This window comes from Strix uralensis, chromosome 3 (genome assembly GCF_047716275.1).
Source record: "Strix uralensis isolate ZFMK-TIS-50842 chromosome 3, bStrUra1, whole genome shotgun sequence".
Classification (NCBI taxonomy): Eukaryota; Metazoa; Chordata; class Aves; order Strigiformes; family Strigidae; genus Strix; species Strix uralensis.
This window is the reverse complement of record NC_133974.1, coordinates 86,185,723-86,205,748: the sequence shown is the minus strand read 5'-3', so window position 1 is coordinate 86,205,748 and position 20,026 is coordinate 86,185,723. Positions and strand designations below refer to the sequence as shown.

General features: G+C 34.8%; 1 protein-coding gene across 14 annotated transcripts in view; it reads right to left on the bottom strand.

Moving 5' to 3' along the window:
• Positions 1 to 2,261: 2,261 nt before the first annotated feature.
• Positions 2,262 to 20,026, bottom strand: part of RYR2 (ryanodine receptor 2) — a 441,080-nt gene continuing 423,315 nt past the window's right edge. For all 14 annotated transcript variants that reach the window (XM_074863209.1, XM_074863211.1, XM_074863214.1 and 11 more), the window contains 8 exons: positions 16,068 to 16,128; positions 14,583 to 14,729; positions 12,581 to 12,715; positions 10,131 to 10,287; positions 8,196 to 8,260; positions 6,838 to 6,938; positions 5,276 to 5,327; positions 2,262 to 3,562 (listed from right to left, as the gene is read on the bottom strand). In XM_074863209.1, coding sequence (XP_074719310.1) covers positions 3,467 to 3,562; positions 5,276 to 5,327; positions 6,838 to 6,938; positions 8,196 to 8,260; positions 10,131 to 10,287; positions 12,581 to 12,715; positions 14,583 to 14,729; positions 16,068 to 16,128 — 814 coding nt within the window. In that variant the 3' untranslated portion in view covers positions 2,262 to 3,466. The remainder of the gene's footprint in view (positions 3,563 to 5,275; positions 5,328 to 6,837; positions 6,939 to 8,195; positions 8,261 to 10,130; positions 10,288 to 12,580; positions 12,716 to 14,582; positions 14,730 to 16,067; positions 16,129 to 20,026) is intronic.

Here is a 20,026-nt window from a genome sequence, read left to right as displayed (position 1 = left end):
GGGATTAGTCTTGTAGTAATGCATAGGCTAAGGATCTTACAGTGTCCTTTTCTTGTCTGCTAGTTTCTGGGATTGTCTTAGTAAAAACCACAGACTTAAGCTTCAGAGTTTTAGGGAATGACACACATAAGAACAGGGTATTGGTAGAAGTATAACAAATGTCAGGTAACTCAATTCGAAGTGGAGCAATGTATAAACACGTATCAACTACCACAAATGAATCCCACCTCAACTACTCTTCCATCTTACTTTGCTTTTCCATTGCCATTCATTCCTTTGTTTCTTTGCTGAAATCAACATGTATGCACTAGGAACATCAGTTTTAGAGCTCTTCTCAATTTTCTTGGCATTCAGAGGTAAACACCAACAGTTGTCTCTCTATTATCATCAATAAAGGGCAAGAGTTCCTTCTAAAAATTACAGTTTTACTGACACAATTAGTAAATTCAGCTAACAGCTGAAAAAAACATTAGCATACACAAATATGTGTGTAAGTATAACCTTATCTTAAATATCACATGTGTAAGCACTATAATTGAATTTCTTGGATTTAAAACCGCAGTTTTCAAGTGACATATTTAATATAAAATTTTACATATTTTATATTTTTAAGTGACATATTTTTTACCTGCTTTTTTGTGCTGTACTACTATATACGACACATGTCAATGTTAATTTCTTTTGATACAACTATTAAAACAGTGAATTGTCTGTATTGGTTGGCTTTGTTCATATGATCCCATTGCTTATTTTACTGACTATTGTAACACAAAAATTCAAAGAAGTTGCAGTTGTCACAGTAAGTTCGATAATTTTTAATAAAATCTAAGAATTTGTTTCAACTTTGTCTAAGTCTAAAACAAACTAAACAGTATTAACTTGGACACCACAGTCTGTATCATGCAGTACGTGGCCTGATCAAATAATATTATCCTGTTGAAAGTGCACATTAGTGTCAGAAACAGTATGAGTCACAGGAAACACGTACTTTTAAAATAAATCAGTCTTCTATGACATGTACTAATTTCTAATATCAAAGTGAGTTTCTTTGCTTGAATTAGATGTGTTAGGCGTTAAGAAAAAGGCTCTCAGTGGCAAGTTTTGTGCAATGAACAAAACAGGAAATACCGTTTCAGGGACTCACAGAAAATCTACAGCCATAGCTGAGGGGACACAGCATGAACCAGGCTCTGAAGGTCTGCCAAAGCTAGTTCCCATCATTTTTCAACAGTGAACGCTAATCTTGCAAACTCTCATGAACCAGTTCTTAGCTGTAGGAATTTGCTTCTGTGAGAGCTATAATTAATTTAATAAATAAATATTTTTCATACTTAAAAAGAAACTTTTTGCATCACCATATAATTGGTAGAACTCATCCTGGAAGACTCTAGTGTTTAAGTGTGGCTTCACATATGTTTGTTAAGCAGCATACTGGATTCAACAGCAAGGATGCCCCAGAAGCTCTGTGACATGGAAGCTGAGGTTAAAGAAACATGTCACTCTTATTCTGGTATTTGCCAACAAAGTCTATTTGAATTTGTTTTCAGGACAAAGGGATCTTGAAATATCAATCAGAATCATTAGCTACATATTTCTCAACAAAATGTGCAAAACCAAAATAGTGTGTGTGCCTATGTGTCAAACAACTATTTTCATGTTGTACACCCAAAAAAGGACCATAATTGCAATCCCCCATTTCTAAACCCTATATGCAAATCCCAGAAAGGCTGACTTAAAGTGTTCTATGGAGTTGTGCTAGAGAGGAAACAGAGCTGGAATGAATACTCCAAACTGGATGAGAGTGGTTTAAAACCTGAATACAAGTTGTGGCTGCTATACCTGCCCCTCCCACCATCACCAGCCTGCCCAGCCTCTGTCCTCAAATACTGTAGAATTTAAGTGAATTTTACCAGAATCAGGATCCCAATTTCAGTTCAGCAGATTGTGAATATTGCTACTCTGAAAGCCTGGCTTTTAAGAATACAGAATTAGTATTTTTAAAGGATTATTTCTTTAGTTGCAATTTTTCTTAGTTTTAACTGAATTGATACAGCCAATTTATTTTATGACAAAACTGTGGCCTGTAAAGAAATGAGGTGGAGCAACAGAACAGCAAGAAGTCCAGGAGAAAAAACAAAAACAAAACCAAAAACTTTCATTAAGGAAACAGCAGCTTAATCCTGTTTTGAAGTGGGTGTAATTAATTCAGGGACTAATACAAAGACTTCATAACAAAGACCTCAAATGTTACCAAAACCAGCTTGTTTCCATTCTGAATCTCTCTTTTTATTTGTAAAGACTGGCATTACAATTGAAAAGGACTCAAAATGGAGTGATGTACACATCATTGGTGTTTCATGATGCAACTGATGGAGTCCCTGAATGGATATTGCTTCAGCTTTGCTTTTAAAAAATAATTTAACAAGAAAATCTTCAACTCCACTATTGATCACAGGTGGCAGAAATGAAAGAAAGAAAGAAAAAGAAAAGAAAACAAAACTACTGTCAAATTTGTAACATATACATTGTTGGCTGATGACACTTTTTCCAGATGTACAATAAAGCCCACAACACTTTATTACTATGGATATAATTATTGTGAATGTTTTTTCATGTTGATCAACTTGCTTCTGAAGGTTGGTTTTTTTGATTTTTTTAAACTTGCATAATAAACATGCAATGAAACATTTCTTGTTAAAGTGTTTTTTGCAGTCGTCTTGTTTTCATACAAATATTTCATAAAGTTGCAGTGTTGTATCAGAGCATTACCAAAATAAGAGCAAAAGCTAAAGAGGAAGGTACATGTGAAATGAACTTGATGAGAATAACCTAATCTTGTCCTGAGACACTCCAGTCATATTAAAAATATGTGCACAATCAAATCCCTTCCTTCCAAACCCACCAAAACCACAAAATAAATATTAACTTGGAAGAAAGGGAAGACATAAAGAAAAAAAAATTGATATCATCATGCACTCATCTTCTGCATAGCTCAACCCACATATAGTAAGGCACTATTTCCCCAACTTAGTGTCCACAACAATCTTTTACAGTGCTCTGTGAACTACATATAGTTCCTTCCAGGATGATGAAATAAACAGATTGAATGAGTGTTGCTACCGTGTCACCCCATGTGTGATCTTATAGACAAGGGCATCATCTGGCAGTTTCAGAAATAAGTTGTCTCGAGTCTCTTCTTATGTGTGCATGTTATGTATAGGGATAGCTTTTGTGTGTGCAAGTGGTTGGTTTGTTTTCCAGAGTTGCTGTTATTTTTCATTGTTCTTTACTCCAGTGTTCTCAAAGCAAATACACAAGAAAATAAAAGCGCAGTTGGGTCATTAAAAACAGAGCTTTGGTGCTCCAAAAAGCACACAGCTTTGGGGATTTAAGAAATCTGTTAGACATTCCCAAAAGAGTTGGGAAATACACAGACATATTTTCATCTGGAAATCCTCATCTCTGCTCAGTTGAGCTGGTCTTCATATTGTTTTCGGAAGCAATCGCCAGCAGGGAAAAATTCCCAGCACCGTTCTTGATACATTTTCCATACATAGGATTCCTGAAAGAAACACAATTTCAATAATTTAACTTGATTTAATGAGAAAGCACGAACCATTACCTTTTTTCTTTTTCTCTTTTATTTATATACTGCTTCACTTTTTTGATTCTGTGAATATCAGGTTGTTGTATATCAGTCTACAAAGTCATGCTAATGATTTTGATCAGCTCAGAGTAGCTTTTATATTTTTGTCACCTAGGCAAAAAGCACTGAAGAAACACATAGAAGAGGACCAGATAGTTTATTTCTTATTGCACATCCAGGAGCACTGTAAAGCTCAATTAAAACTGGTCACGAGACAAATACCAGGGTAAGCAGAATATTTTCTGTCATAAAAATTTGACTGAATTTCTGCATCGGTCATTTCAAAACATGCCTACACATAATACATAAAACAGCCTTTAAAGGTATTTCTTAGAAGAGAAATATTTTCTGAATCAGTGGCGGGGTTTTGTTTTTCTTTCTGATGATTTGTTCAGGTAAGACTCTGTCTCTAGGCAGTCCGGAGAATACTAAAGGATATGTCAGTTTATTTCCATTTTAATTACACCACTTAAATGTGCTTTTTATCATACAAATTCCATGGTAGAAGGGACATGTGTTACACAAGTTATAGAATCATAGAATCATTTAGGTTGGAAGACACCTTTAAGATCATTAGGTCCAACTGTAAACCTAACACTGCCAAGTCCACCACTAAACCATGTTCCTAGAAGTTATGTAGTATGAAGTACTCTCAATTTTCAAATTATCAGCTAACAGTATCAAAACTGCTTAGTAGAAATCTGGCTGCAGTGACTATAGTAGGACACATTGTATGCCAAGAAAAACAAAACACAAATAAAAAAGGCTTTTTAAAAAAATCTCATTTAATACGAAATTCTCAAGTGACACATGGATGTTCAAAAAGAGCAAAGCCAATACCTAAAATCTGATACTAGACAAGGCTGAGCAGATTTATGTAAAGAAGATGATTATAATTGCCCAGTACATACATGAGTTCAGAAAGAGTAAGCTACATAGATTTACAGGCAATCATCTCTCTGACCCAAATCTGTAGTGCTGCATGTATCATGCTCTTCAAGTTTTTTGTTTTCTGATCTGCAACAGTCAGCTGCAAGACTATCACTAGAAAAAACAGGAGTAAGTAAATTTGATACATCTTTTTACTGACTCTAAGTATACTTAAAGGAAGTTCAAGGAAGCACTGGAAGTTTGAAAGAGAAAGAACAACAGCAAAGAAACCTCCAAGGAAAACTTCTCTCACGGGTTTAATTTTAAATATATGCACAAACTCTTTCTTAAGGACTTATCCAGGAATGTAGACACAGAAGATTATATAGAGATAATAATAAAGAACAAAGACTATTAAAAAAGAATCAACAGGGAGAAATGAAGAATGCTGCTTTCACAGGATGCTTAAATGTTCTGTTTCTCAATATTTTTATTTATGGTCTGAATTTATACTTCATGGAAGTAACAATTTAAGAATAACAGGTCAGATAACAGGAACAGAAAGTAATTACAGAATTGATAATCTAACATTAAGTAACCAAAGTCCTAAGAATTGTTTAGAAGAATGAGAATTAAGTTACGTACCATATAGGGAGCTATTCATTAGAATACTCTTAGCTTTGCCAAGCCTGAATGATTTTTATTTTAGAATCAGTCTTATTAAATAACTGTTGACATTCATAGAGTTGTTCAACTTACCTGTCCTGTATGCTCTGTTTCATCTTTGTTAATAAGATACATCAGAAAAAACCTGCAAGCAAAGAAACAGCTATTATGAATACAATATTTGGAAACATTAAGCAACCCACAGAGGGATGGATATTTTTCAGCATGTACAATGATAATGGTGTTCATGGACTTACAAGTTCCAGAGTTCTATTATGATAACATTCCCAGACACATTAAATATACTTTCCTGACACTGTTGACATTCACTTATTGTTCAAAGAATAGTATGCTAAAATGCAAGAGATGTTTGATTTATAGTAAATAGCAACTCAGTTTAATTAAGATTTTCTAAACTTTCTAACCGAAAATTATAATAGACATTTTCTTGCCCATGAACACCAGTTTGGAAGTAGACAGAGAATAGTAACTGGAATTTTTTTTTCCTCTCCCCACAATGAATAAGAAATGCTGAAGACGATTAAGAGATTTCTCTTATTGAAAATATAGCTTGAGGACATTTTACTAGTGTATGTAACTCAAGATCAACATGAGCAGAAAAGAACTTCTAATTTTAAAAATACATTAGTCTTGGGGTTTTGAGATGCTTGACAGATACTAGGTGATGATTTCAAAATTTCACTCATAATAGTAATTCTCTCCAAACATATGTAAAAATGTAAAATATGATCATGCACAAAAAATATCAAAACACATTTCTTTAGGATGATGCACTTAGAGTAAGCATGCTATTTGTATAGTACTTTGTAAGCAGGAACAAAATCCCACATCCTGGTGCTTTTAATGCATTTTGTTTGCACAACCTGTTTATCAGGTGGAAGTTCTTTATAGGGATGTTTGACTTTACAGTCTCATTATTTTGTGCACACACAGTGCTAGTTTATAGGCGTAAAGTCACAATCCATCCACGGCTTCATACTGCCAGCACTAGTATGAAATACGTATGAAAATCCAGGGCCAAAATGTATTTGACAAGAGAGGAATAGTATGATACAGTGATTGTAGACCTGATAAATGGTTTTATTTCCAGATTTTAAAAGACCAAGTTTAGTGGTCACTGATGCTCTGCTTAGATTTTCCAAAGGTGGACCTCATGTCCTTGTTCTGATCCCTCCCCTCTCTAGCTCCTCTTCCAGTTCCCCTACCTCCCTTTGTCTGGGGTTCTCTTAGTCAGCCTCAGCACTCCACTCAAAATATTTTCTACAGTGTAAGTCTTCCCTCTTTTGCCTTACTCCTTTGCTTGTGCACTCTCTCCATCAGTCTCTAGGCCAGGTCATACTGCTCCTCTGTACCTTACACAACTCATTCAATTTTATGCCTCCACAGGCACATACTAAACTCCCAGTTTCCGTCTCCTAGCTCACACAAACTTAGTGTGTGACAACCAAGCTGGAAACAAGGTAATGAAGGTTGTTCATTCCTTGCTCCCATCACCACAGAATTATATATTCAGACAGCATGAGAGCACGTCAAAGCCAAACAGTACTGACTCTTACTTGTGCAAGAGAGCTAATCAGGTACTTGCAGAGGCTGCAAGGGCCATGAGTTATCAAGTTCATTTTTACTGTACTCACAAATAATTGGCCAAATTGTGCTCCTGTAGTGTGTGTGTTTCAAAGCCATGGGGCACTGTATCAAAGTAGTCATTTCCTATTCCACAGATAAAGCACTTCGTCTAAAAGAAAGAATACAGAGCACTTCAACACTATATATAACCCTGCCCCCCTTTGAGAAAAGGACAATAAAAATGTAACAATTTTCTTGAAAATGGCAATGCATCATGTATAATATGTGCTGAACAAAAGGCTTTTCTTTTAATGATTGGGACTGGATACCTCAGCCAAAACACTTGAATAGAAGTTTAACTGCCATCAGAATAGCTTCTTACTGCTAAAAAAAAAGTCTTTGCCAGCTGTAAGTGAACAGCTATCAGGAGAGAGAATGGCATATAATGGTCAAAGCTGAGGGTTTTTTTCCCCTTTAATACTGTAAGTAGCACTCACTGAAACATATGTCAATATTTACCTCAATGCCTTGTCCAGCTGAAACTGAATGTGCTGAAAGTTTAGATTACAAAACACAGTAGGTCTGCAACACTTTTCTGAGTGCTTATAGTCATCCTTAAATGACAGAATAGTAAACCACCAAGTACAGGATACTTTCACACATAGATTAACCAAAGAAAATTACATCTGAGATGAACTGTAACATGACAGTATTAACACCCTGTGTTAGAAACCTCTAGTCTGAAGATCCAAAAGACTTAAATAGCCACAGGTATCTAATTCATTATAATATACAGCAATGTACAAAGATTTTTCTTGTTTAGAAAAATAAAGATACAGAGATTAGTCTAAACTTTAAAAAGACGTAAGAAAATCTGTTGGGTTTTTTGTCTGATTTTTATTAACTTATTACTGACAGCAAAAAAATGGCTATGCTTGATCTGGAGGTATTAAAAAAAAAACCCAAACATACTAGGAATTGGCAAACAAATCCAAAATACGCTTAGAGCAGAATATCAGTTTAGACAACCTGTATTTGTGTCCCATGCAAAAACACATGTGAGGTAGCAGCTAGCACCCATCAAAGCATAGCATACCCCCTTCACAGGAGGCAGCAAAGAGTGGTAAATTCTCTTCTCCGCATAAAATTGCCTAAAAACAATTTTATTGGGTACTAACAGAACTACTTATGTAAATTCTTATATTTTAATAGAAACAAAAAAAAAGTGAATAAAAAAACTCTCAGCTATTATTTCCTTCTAGTAAACTGAGATGTGAGAGTAGAATCTTATCCAGGGCATTATATGATATTGGACCACGTACAGGACTGTATTTTCTTGTTAGTTTAAAAAACTATCCACTAGCTAGATCACATTTTGATTGAAAACATGAAAATAGGGTATGGTTTATCAATTGGATGATCTTACCTCCATGTCTTCCTTAACTTGCTCTTGCTGATCTCTTAACTCACCAAAAGCATCAATAATTAAACCTAGGGTTTAAGTTAAAATGATAGTTAATATTCAAGAACATAACTGTGACAAAGAATATTTGGAAATCCAGGGATAACTCTTGCAAAGAAAATAAATAGAGAATCTTGTGCAGAAAGAATAGAGGACAATATACATTCCAAAGACCACAAAAACACCTGAACACCTGAAGAAAGATGAGCAAGTCAAAGAAAATGGCTACCAGTAACATGGCTAGCAGTACTATTCAGAATTACAAACTGGGACAAGCAGACTTCTGTTTTATTCACAATGCTCTAATTTTGACTCAGTACATGAGGACACGTGTGGTTTTGCAGTGATGGAGGCTTTACTATAGAAAGAATACTACTGTACATTTAACAGAGTTCAGGGATTTAGTACACAGCACATGCAGAGAGGCCCAGAGCTCTGTGCATCCTCTCTCATTATGACTGTCATGTAGTACAAGGTTCCACTGTCAGAGCTCTACAGAAGTAAGGGGTCATTTCAGGGAGATACAGAATGAAGAAGGAAAACCACCACAGGCTCTATAGCTCAGATTATAAATTATGATTCTCCCTTCACTTACACCAATACAAATAGGAACTAACTCCACAATCATTATTTACTGTGCTGTAAAGCTGATGAATACCAGATGGCAATTATACTCAAAGCTTGACAGCAAAGGTCTCTACTCTTCAGCCACTCATAAGATGAAGAAACAAACCGTATGAGATATGCTACTTCAGGCTATAAAAAATTTTGCACCCTCCCCAACCCCTTTAAAAAAACTTGTAGCTTGAGTAAGAGTTATAAACAATTTACCACAAGCCCAGAGTCGCCTTCCTTGTGGGAAGTGAGAAAGCATCCTTACTGCTTCCAAAATCATCATAAGTTAGCTAACTGTTAGCTCGCAGAAAGCAATAAGGTATCACTATTAATAGCAACCGGACCTAGCAAAAAATCACCACATGTTTTTCCAAAATCAAGAATATACTGCTGTTAATTTGTGCAAACTTTAACAAAAGATTATTTTCTGGGCATTCTTGAAAATCTTTTGAAGGTATTATATGTAAACAGATGGGGCTTTTAAGTACCTTAGGTAATAACATTAAACATGATTAATACAAACATAATGGAAAAGCCCTGACTTCCCAAAATTCAGTATCCACGATCCACATTAGAACAGCAAGTCACACTACCAGTCAAGTATTTTCACTCAAATTCAGAAGCTAACCTGACGGCAGCTGACTTTCCATTGTCATTTACCAGGATACACTAAAGCTGTTTCATATCAAGCACCTTTCTTTACTTTTTGACATTGTTCAAGTAAGCAGGCATCACACCAAGCAGAGGTTTTTATGTAAGAAAAGATTAAACCTCTTAAAGCTATGTTCCAATCTTCATGCCACTACCACCAGTCTGAAGATTTGCCAGACAGTCAAGAACATTAGATACTGGTAGGGGTGAATACTGACAGCACCCACTTCTGATTTGTTCATAGAAAGCTCACAAGGGTGAGTTATGCTGAAAGACAATTTTAAGGTACGCCACAGGACTTCTAATCACTTTCTAATCACTTCTCTTGCTGATCATTACAGGAGGCTTTTAGAAAGGGCAATGAGAAGATAGAAACTATAGTGACACCATTATCTCACAGCAAACAGCTTTTTTTTGTTTCCACTGATCTGGTTAGAGCCTGTTGATTTTACAGAGACTAGGAAGAACAATGTATGGATAAAAGCCAGCTGGGTGTGATCTATTATATAAATCTGTGCTTCATGATCTACACCGGTGTCCTGGTTGAATCTTAGGTGTACAATTACCGCAGCACTAAGATCTCTGTACTGCTAAATACCACTTTCAGTTTCACCATGGGCTACAAATATATACCTTGAATAATTGCAAGCAGGATAACAATCACGAAGAAGAAGAAAGTGATGTCAAAGATAATCCGATAGATTTCATATTCATCTCCTGCTGGATCCTCTATTTCGTCACCAATGCCTCCACCTGCACGTACTCCAACATACATGTGAAACATGTAGCACTAGAAAACACAAAACAAAGGGAACAAAGTTTGTCTACAGCTAAAATTAAAATACCCATTGTTACAAATTCAGTAACTGGCAGAACTGGTCTATGGTCTAGCAGCTATACTATGTCAAGTCATCTTTTTCTTCCCGTTGAGGTTACGTGTATTTCTGAGAGAGGTGAAATGCTGCTGTGCAACTGAAGTTGCAGTATTTCATGTTTTGTCATTATGTAGGAGTTCAAAAAGATCAAAGGTTCAATTACCTTAAGCCCAGCAGCACACAATGATTCATGTACAATCATTTCAGTAATGTGCAAATAGGAAATACCATTACCACCACAACCATCTCCTTTTCCATTTTTCTAGCTGAAAAGTGAATGACTTTCCCCATCTTTGGTGTTTCAAACAAAAATTAAAAAAAAAAAAACAAACAAAATACTTTGAGAATGTTTGTGCAGAGGACGGGCTAAAGATGGAAAAAGTCTGAGACTAATACTGTGGAACTATGATCTGAAAAGTGGTATAATAGGTCTCAGTATAGTTATGTAGGATGCTGACAATGCAAAATTTCCAGTTTATTATGCTATAATTTAATAGAAAATTACAATATCACTCTCAGAGGTATGGAGCAGGGGATTGGTTCTTTAAGTAGCTTTGCAAACTACAGGTCTGGAGTTCTTGCTCCCTATCAAAAATAGTGACGACAATAACAATAACTCACTCATAAAACCTAACCATACAAAAAATCCAGTCTTTTATTTCTATGCCACACTTACCCCCAAAACCCCTCATGTAAGAAATTGATATAGTAACGTACAATGCTGTGACCAATAGCTGAAAAATGTAACAATTTTTAGGGATCGTTTTTATTTTACCACTGAAAGTCAATCATTAACTTAATGAGTGAATGTAGTGTTAGTTACCTAAAGTTTTAAAAGTTATTTTTCTATTTCTAAAAACTAAATTATATTCTCTGTATTTTTATCCTCTTTTTTTCAACATCATATTGCAAGTCTTACTGCTTTTACAAAAGACAACCCTGATTTTATAGCATATTGCATGTTATTCTAACTCATTCCTGTACAACATTATAGCCTTGTATTTTCAGTGAATTAGAGTAGGTCAGGTCAGAAGGGACTTCTGGAGATCTCTGGTACAAATCCTGCTCCAAGCAGTGACCATTATAAGCTCAGATGAAGTTGCTCTGGACTTTACCCAGTCAGGTTGTTAAAACCTCCTAAGCATGGAGATTGCACAACCTCTCTGAGCAACCTGATCTACTGCTTGGTTCTCCTCAGTCAAAACACCTTTTTCCACTTTATGTCCATGGTCTCCTGCCATGCATGCACTGCTGTAAAAAGCCTGGATTTGTCTTCCCAATAACCTCTCTGCAGGCACTGGGGAGCTGCTTTAACACTCCCTCCCACCCTGAAGCTTTCTCTTCTCCACGTCAAACAAGCCTAATTACCTCAGCCTCTCCTCCCAGGGCAAGTGCTCCAGCACCTGACAATTTAGCTGCCCTCCACTGATTTGTGATCCAGTTTACCTATATCTGTCTTGTACTGAACGTCCCAAATTGGACAAAAATATAGACATATTACGTCTCCTTCCACAGTTTATCTAATTATTGGGCTTTTAAATGGTGTCAGTTCCCTGGAAGTTATTCATATTGCATAACATACTGAAATATATTTAACTTTGTTGCACATGATGGCTTTTAGAAGGATATTAATGGCAACACATCTTCGAAATTTTTCGTGGTTTAAGCTTTACCTGCCATCCACAACTGCAAAGCCTGGCACTGTCTCAGTAAGTACAAAATAATTTTCAGTGGTGCTGAGCGCAGAAGAGATTTCAGTAACAGCATGGCCAATTGAAGATAATCATGACAATTTGTGCTAAGGAAAACTGATAGATGTCCAAGCTTAAACAACCATTTCAGTACCTAAATTATTTATGAAAGTCCTTGCCTATAACTGACCCTTCCTCTTGAATGGCCTGTAGAATCTCAAGATTCAGAAGTACTGGCCTTTAACTGACTTGGCTAAGCTTCACATCTTGTAGCTGGTTTTCCAGCAACTATAGCAAAGAATACCACCACATTTCTTCTATTCATTTATATACGCGTTTTTTAATATACGCAGGGTTTACCTAGTTGTTAGGGATGTTCATTATATTTGTTCCTTTGCCTTCAATTATAGTCTTTCCTGTTGTTGGCTAATGATAATAACTGTATGAATAGGAATTACAAGAAGGTGAAGACAAAAACATAACAGTTTAAGAAAAAAGAAAGTAAAAGAGGACTTACTGTTAGCATATCATCACATTTCATGTCTGGCATATCACCATCTTCACTCTTGTTATAGAACTTGCGGAAAAAATTGAACGCCACTACTGTATATAAATATACTACTACTGCCAGTAATCCCACTGTCAGGACAAGCTGGAAGACAAAATTATAGAGTAGATATAACACCACTGTGGAATTATGCTATACAATTTTCTTTGCAAAAAGAGAAGGAAAGTAACAATAATCTATATGTATTAGCAGAAGGAAAACTTTGTTTAATTTTTCTCTATCTCTTTGCTTATCTTTGTAATATTTGGTAATATATCTGCATATTTTCATGTAAAGGTTGTGCATTTCACCTGTTTCATTTTGAAGGAAAACTATGCTTCAGGAACACAATTACAAAGACAAATCTTGCAAAGTCTAGTGGATACCTGCACAATCAAACAATCCATTAGAATCACATAAAACCCACACAATCAGACAAAAATATCTGAAAGTGTATCACCTAATAGTAAGAGAACTACTATTTAATATCACCTATTATATAATTGCAATATAGTATTTCTACTAATTTAACACTAACAATTTTGTTCCATCTATTAAATTAGCTATAAAACAAACTGTTCCTAATATTCTAATATCTACCTCAGAGAAGCAGCAACAAATACCTCACTGCAGCATCATTAAAATTTTGCCTTGAGCTTTACAGAGAGGAGCTGAAAGTGAACTGCAATATCCTGCAAACTGATATTTCACTTGCATAGCTGTCAGACCTAAAAAGTTCCTTACCATAAATAATGCCCCCTTCACTTCATAGATAATTTGCTAAAACTTCAGGACTATTTTTAAAAGGTAGAATACACCACTTTTATTTTCAGGTGTAAACTGATTTTTTTTGCCTTTTTGTTCTTTTAAGAAATCAGAGTAAGATATTCCATTTTTTTAAGGGCAAAGAATGCGGTATGTTGATTTCTGTAACTTTTCAAGACACAATTTTTGTTCCACAAATGAAATTAAGTTTGCCACATAAAATAAATAACATTTTGTGAAGGTGAGTTCATACATAAGAGTCTTCTATACGTCATGTGCTTCACTAGCTATTTCAAAATATAAACTGTGTCCATTTAAATGTGTATTACTTCTTAAAAATGTTGACAAGGACAGTGCATTTGAAGACAGAATTAAATCAATCACCCTTTGCATTTATAAAAAAATCATTGCTAATGATTTTATGTTTCTGTAGTATCAAATTTGCTTAAAACAAAATCCCCTGAAAATTAACTTGCTGCTCATAAATTTCAAAATGGCACTTGCCACCAGACTTCTAAAGCATCTACATTATATAAAGTCAGAACTGAAGTTCCATCTTACTACAGCAACACATAAGTCTACACAACAGAAAAGACCTTTATGTTACCATTCCAAGACCACTTGAATAAGATTGATATTAGCTGCCTTGCTGGAAGATCTTCTAAGCAGACCAAGGATGGCTTTTGTATCATTATAAGTTGTTTACAAAGGTCCTTTGAACTAGGAAAACCATCAGACTTGAGGAACACTAAGTCTCAGGTTACATTAAATGCCATTCCTACAACAGATCTCAGTAGATGAAAAGCCTTAGTTATTTTCTTTACATAATTAAGAAATGCAATTTCAGATTTTATAGCTTCTTTAAGAAAAGGTTCCTTATCATCAAAGAGCTGAGTTTCTCAAACAGTCCTCTAACAGAAAGAGTAACTTGGTTCAACCGGACCTTTCTTTAGATGAATCTTGAAAAAATTTTAAACAGCAACTTTATAACACAGTTGCTCATAACAGCTAGAGACTGGCATACATCCTAGTCCTATCTTATGCTTATAAATCCCACTGGCTAGTTTCCCCACTGACTCAGGTTCTAAACTTCATGATGAAAGAACAATTCTACTGTCAATCTGCAGAGCAGCTGAATTTAGTCATAAAGTGATCTTTCCTGTGTACTCCTTAAGTAAAAAAGCGGAAAAGAGATTACAGTTGATACCTGTTTGCCATTGTGGGTCACTGATGACAGGATAGTTCGTAATGTCTTGAATCCCATTGCAATGTCAAGGAGATGAGCAGCAAAGAAAAAATTGTTGTAATGGCCAAGGACTGACATGGTCATGTACCATGCTAGGTAAAGGAAAGACTAACAGAAAAGACAAGTACATCACAAAATAAAACTCTTGGCTATTAGCTTTAACTTAATTCAAAACACTAAGGAAAGGTAGAAATTGCTTTAATGTGCTTTTCTTTAAGTAGAAAACAGTTGTGGGTTTTTTTTACATAGAATTTGCTAGAGATCTTTGAGAATTTTCTCTTTGGGCAAAACTATTAAATCAGCAAATACAGAATTCACAAGACATGGTCAAAATGACATATTCTAAATTTTAATTTGTAAAAACTTGAAGTTGCTAAACCCTTATTTGATAATGTTAGTAATGTAAAAGTTCTTCTGATTTAAATGATATTTTGTTTTTTAATTTCGGTAATTTTTAATTTTTAATTACGGTAAAATATTAAAGCCCTAAGGTGGTTAATGACAAATGAAAGAACTCTGCAAGCAACAAAAGGAATTTTGTAATTAATTAAAACTACTAAAACTACTACTTAAACTTATAAGTATTAAGTAGCTTATAAATTATTACTACAAATGTTAATTTCATCTTTTCCTCTATCATTTAATTTTTATTGGACTTACAGACAAGTACATGTAAGAGAAATTACAGTCCCTCCCTTAATAAAAACCTAATCCTGGACAAACTAACTCTTTACAGATCATGCTGTCTGTAGATCTGGAGATTTATCGTTCCACTCTTCCCAACTGAAGTCAGATTACACTTTCATTCTCCAGCAGTCCTAGTTCCAAAACTGTTTGTTCCCCAACCATTTTTTCCACCAGTAAAATAAGCTGAGCTAGGCAAGAGATAATCACAAGAATCTTAATCATATGATGAGTGACTCCTTAAACTGCAAGGTATTTTAACAGGCAGTCTTGTTTATCATTCCTTTTTTTTTTTTGATGATTTTTTTTTTGAATTATTAAAATCAGCCTCATTCTGCGTCACATCCTACTATCAGTTTCAGTAATACAAATTTTAGCAATTCCACATACATCAACTACACCAATCTGACTGTGATCCGGGAATATTCAAGTGTTCATAAAGTTTATGAATATGAAAAATGTCAATAAGAATTTATATAGTCAGTTTTCTAATTCTACAGCTCAGTGCTTGCTTATAGCTCCTGAATAGAGCATATCAGAAGCAAGTGGGAATTGACTGAGGTTCTATAGACTAATACCTATGTAACTGGGAAAAGATTCTGGCATGTCTTTATAAACTTCTAAGATTTTCTTCATCTATGTACTAAATTAAATATAATCCAGAGTATTTCATACCTCCTTTTAAAGCACTTTGGGTTAACAAGTGTATATTGCTTTTTAGAAGGTAAATATATACATATATATATATACTGATAAACTTACATTATCAGTGAAAACAACTCCTAATTTCCACATCTGATACTTAACATCAATGGAATTTAGCCTGTAAAAATAAATAAATAAATTGTATTTTATATCAAAACACTATAGGAAAATATGCAACACAATCTGTGGGAAGCTTATTGTCACAAACACAGGAGACAACAGCTGATCTATTTCTCCAAAAGCTGAAATACATCAGAACCTTGTTCTAATTCACACTTTTACTCTGGAATGGACCTGTCCAAAAAAAAAGCAGAAAAACAAATTAATAAATACTGGTTTGGATTCATCAGATCTAATGCTGATTGATGGCTATGATATTATCATATACAAACAAGTGAAATGAACTGACTTTGTAATCCATGTAGAAAAAGAGATTTGATTTGTTTGGTTTTTGTTTGTGTTTTTTTTTTTTTTTAATTGCGACCCATCTAAGCCTAAAGCAACTGTCAAAAAAGGTCAGAGAATTTGCACCTCAAAATGTCAATTCTTTACCATTAGTTATGATAGCATACCTTGGGTGATACAATTAGATGACGTTAAAGACAGACAAAGTGAGGTGAAATGAATCTCAGAGCTTGTGTCCTTTGTTTTTCCCACTGATATCAGGAATAAAGTTGAATGAAAGAGAAATGTATATTAAAAGCTTTTGTAGAAAAGGGCCTGGGGTTCCTGGCTGACTGCAAGTTGAGCATAAGCCAGCCATGCACCCACACTGCAGAGAAGGTTAATGGTACCCTATGCTCCATGAGGAGAAGCATTGCCAACAGTTTGAGGGAAGTGATCCTTTCCCTCTAACTCAGCATTATCAAGGCCGCACCTGGAGTGCTGGGTCCAGGTCTCAGCTCCTGGTTTCTTCCACAGATTTTGTGGCAGTTAGCCTCTTCTACTGCTCTCCTCCTTCAAAAAAATTTTATGTTGTACAGACTGATACTGTAAGCTATTGTCTCCAAATTTTTCCCTTGTATTTTTTTAATTAATACTTTCAGGTATTAATTCTCCTCTTACACTATCAACACAAATAAATGTCTCAACTTTAGGTTACATTTTTTGCATGAGAATGAAACCCATTAATTTGCTTGAAGCATTTTTTTTCCCCCTCTATAGAGAAGTGACACAATTAACTTACCAAACAAGATATATACCATTTTTGCTTGTAACTGTATCTTGGCCTCTCTAGTTTTTGACTTTTTCTTTTGGAAAGGTTTGGATCATCTGTATTATACTGACACAAAAAAATTCTAAACCTGGATTACAGTTCAAGAACAATTATAAGTAATAGCATGAAAAATGTCATCTGTCCTACTTTTATCCTTAAAATGTGAGTCAGTTCAGTGTTCCTGAAAGAGAAGAGCTGCTGACAATAACAAAATAAGTAGAAATAATGCTGGCAGATGTCATATACCTGCCATATATGAAAGCACGTAGTACTTCTGTGCCATATGTTTATATGGAATTACCTAAGACCTTAGAGGGAATACCAAGAGTTAAACACTGGTCTATCAAGGTCTGATTTCCAAAATTCTTACTTGTATAGCCAGAGCCACTAACCACATAAAAATAATAGTTTTATTTGAATATTACACTCTCAAGGAATACTTTCCCACCAAAATACCAAACTCCTCCTTGTATTATATGCAACAGTATTTACGCTTTAATACAACCAAAAGTTAACACCATTTTTACACATAAAACTCAAAAGCAAACTCCTGTATAATAGTATAAACACTACATAGATATAAGTGGAGTTGCTATATTTGAAAAAAAGCACTAAATCAAACTTAGACCAAGATCTCTACTCCAAATAGTCTACAGCCTATTTTAATTAAGAATTCATTTTTCCTTCTGAAGTGTATTATTCTACTTGAACAAAAAAGAAAAGGCAGAAGAAATGTAGTAGAAGTTTTCTGATTTATGAAAGATTTGACTCTTGCTCTCAAATTTACACATGACAGATCTTTCATATATACGTTTTACTTCTATACAGAAAACATTTAGATGATACAGTAACTCATTTAGGGTCAATTTTTTTATCCTTTATTCACAGTGAATTATAATTTTCTGCCTTCACTGAACTTCCACAGGACTATATATTTAGGTCAGAGCAGGTAAAAGAGCACCATTATACTATTAATGCTCTGTAAAGGCAAAAATAGTGTTAGTAGCACAGAGACTAATGGTGAATTCTAGAGTCTATTATCTAGTTAACCAAGATTCAACAGACTTTATTTTTCTTTTTTACCATATTGTCGGTTTGGTTTTTTTTTTAACCTGTGCAAAGGCAACAAATTACTAGGTTAACAAATCTAAAACTTCTCATAAGGTTGCACAAAACTTTTTTAAAGGAGAAGAGTTGATCACAGTTTGTTTTAGGCACATTGATGGAATGATCAGGAATTAGTTTTCCTTCATTATCCCTTCATGGTAGACAGCAGCTCTGTAGAAATTAAAGCCTAAGGTTTTACCTGAGTTTCTTCCACAGTGACTCAGGCCATAGTCACTGGGTGATATTTACTGTCTGATTAGGATTGCAGGGATGATATCTGGATAACAAACAAACTACATACACTAGAGAAATAGAGCAAATTTTTTTCTAACGGGTTTTCAAGTTTACAAGGATGGAAAGATGCATCCATATCAAACTTTGCATTCATATTTTGAAAGAAATTACTAAAATCATGTTAAACTCAAAGGTCCCCAAACTGTGCTATGCTCCAGATACCATATAGTACTCAAAGATAAATCTAGATTGCTGCAATTTCACCAAACTAGGAATGTTTCTTGAACAATCAAATGGCTTCTTCAACAGCAGTCTAGCACAGCTAAGAGCTGCTGATACAATTTTTGTCAACCCCAAGTTATAAGAAAATTTTCTAGCCCCAGATTTGAGTTATTAAAGAAATCAAAATTTATAGAAAACTCTGTCCTAGAAGGAAAAGGAAAAAAGTCAAAAATGTTAAGAACAGTTTCTCATTCACATATTGTTTGATAACATATTCAGGTGGTGAAATGAACCAAAACCACTTGAAACTTATTTCTGAATATTATTGTATTAATTTCTTACTTTATTCTGACCCAATATCACTCACTTCTAGTGTCAGACATATTCTTCTGACTACATTCCACCTATTCCTAACAATATTTATCTTATGTATGAAACGACACGGACAGGACTCTTAAGGACAGGCAGGATACTGTCACACGAAATGGCAAAAAATAACAGCACCAGAACTCATCTCTAGTCAATTTAATTTGATGATTTTGTATTTTACAAACAGCAATAGCTGTAGAGCTTCTAAAAATAATGTGAATATTGACCTATATAGAAAAAGGAACTATTCATTTTTCCATATCTTCATTTCTTTAAAGCAAGTCTGACTGCATTCTCTTGTTTATTTCTGCTCACTACCTTGATCAAGTAGCTCAAAGACTTAAAAAAATATGAAGTCATATAAAAATTAAGCTCTACAGCTGTGAATCAAAAAGTAACAGTATGGTTTCAAGTTTCCCTTGAAATATCATTAGTATTACACTGAATGAATTTCCTAGTCTGAATGAATTTTTATTTGACTTCTTTCTGCACCACTGAACAGGTTGTCATACACTGTAGTACTGCAGTTGTAGTAGCTGAGTTTAGCGATGGTGAACGATGGCACAGTGTGAGAATGCACAATGTCAATAAACTATAGGAAAAATGTGAGAAATTGCCTGTATTACATTTGGCTGCAACCTGCACTAGTATTTCAACTATGGAAACCTCACATCTTCCAGGAGAAAATTATTTACATTTTTCTCTTCTTGAAAGGGGAAGAATTCTTCTACATATAAGCTTTCAACAGGAGCCCTGCTTATTTTCCCCCCAATTAGCCTTATGTCATTGACTGCTGCAGATGCTTGAGCCTCAGCTGCCTCTTCTACTGACTCTGACTAGACTAATGACCACAGAATGAACAGCAGTT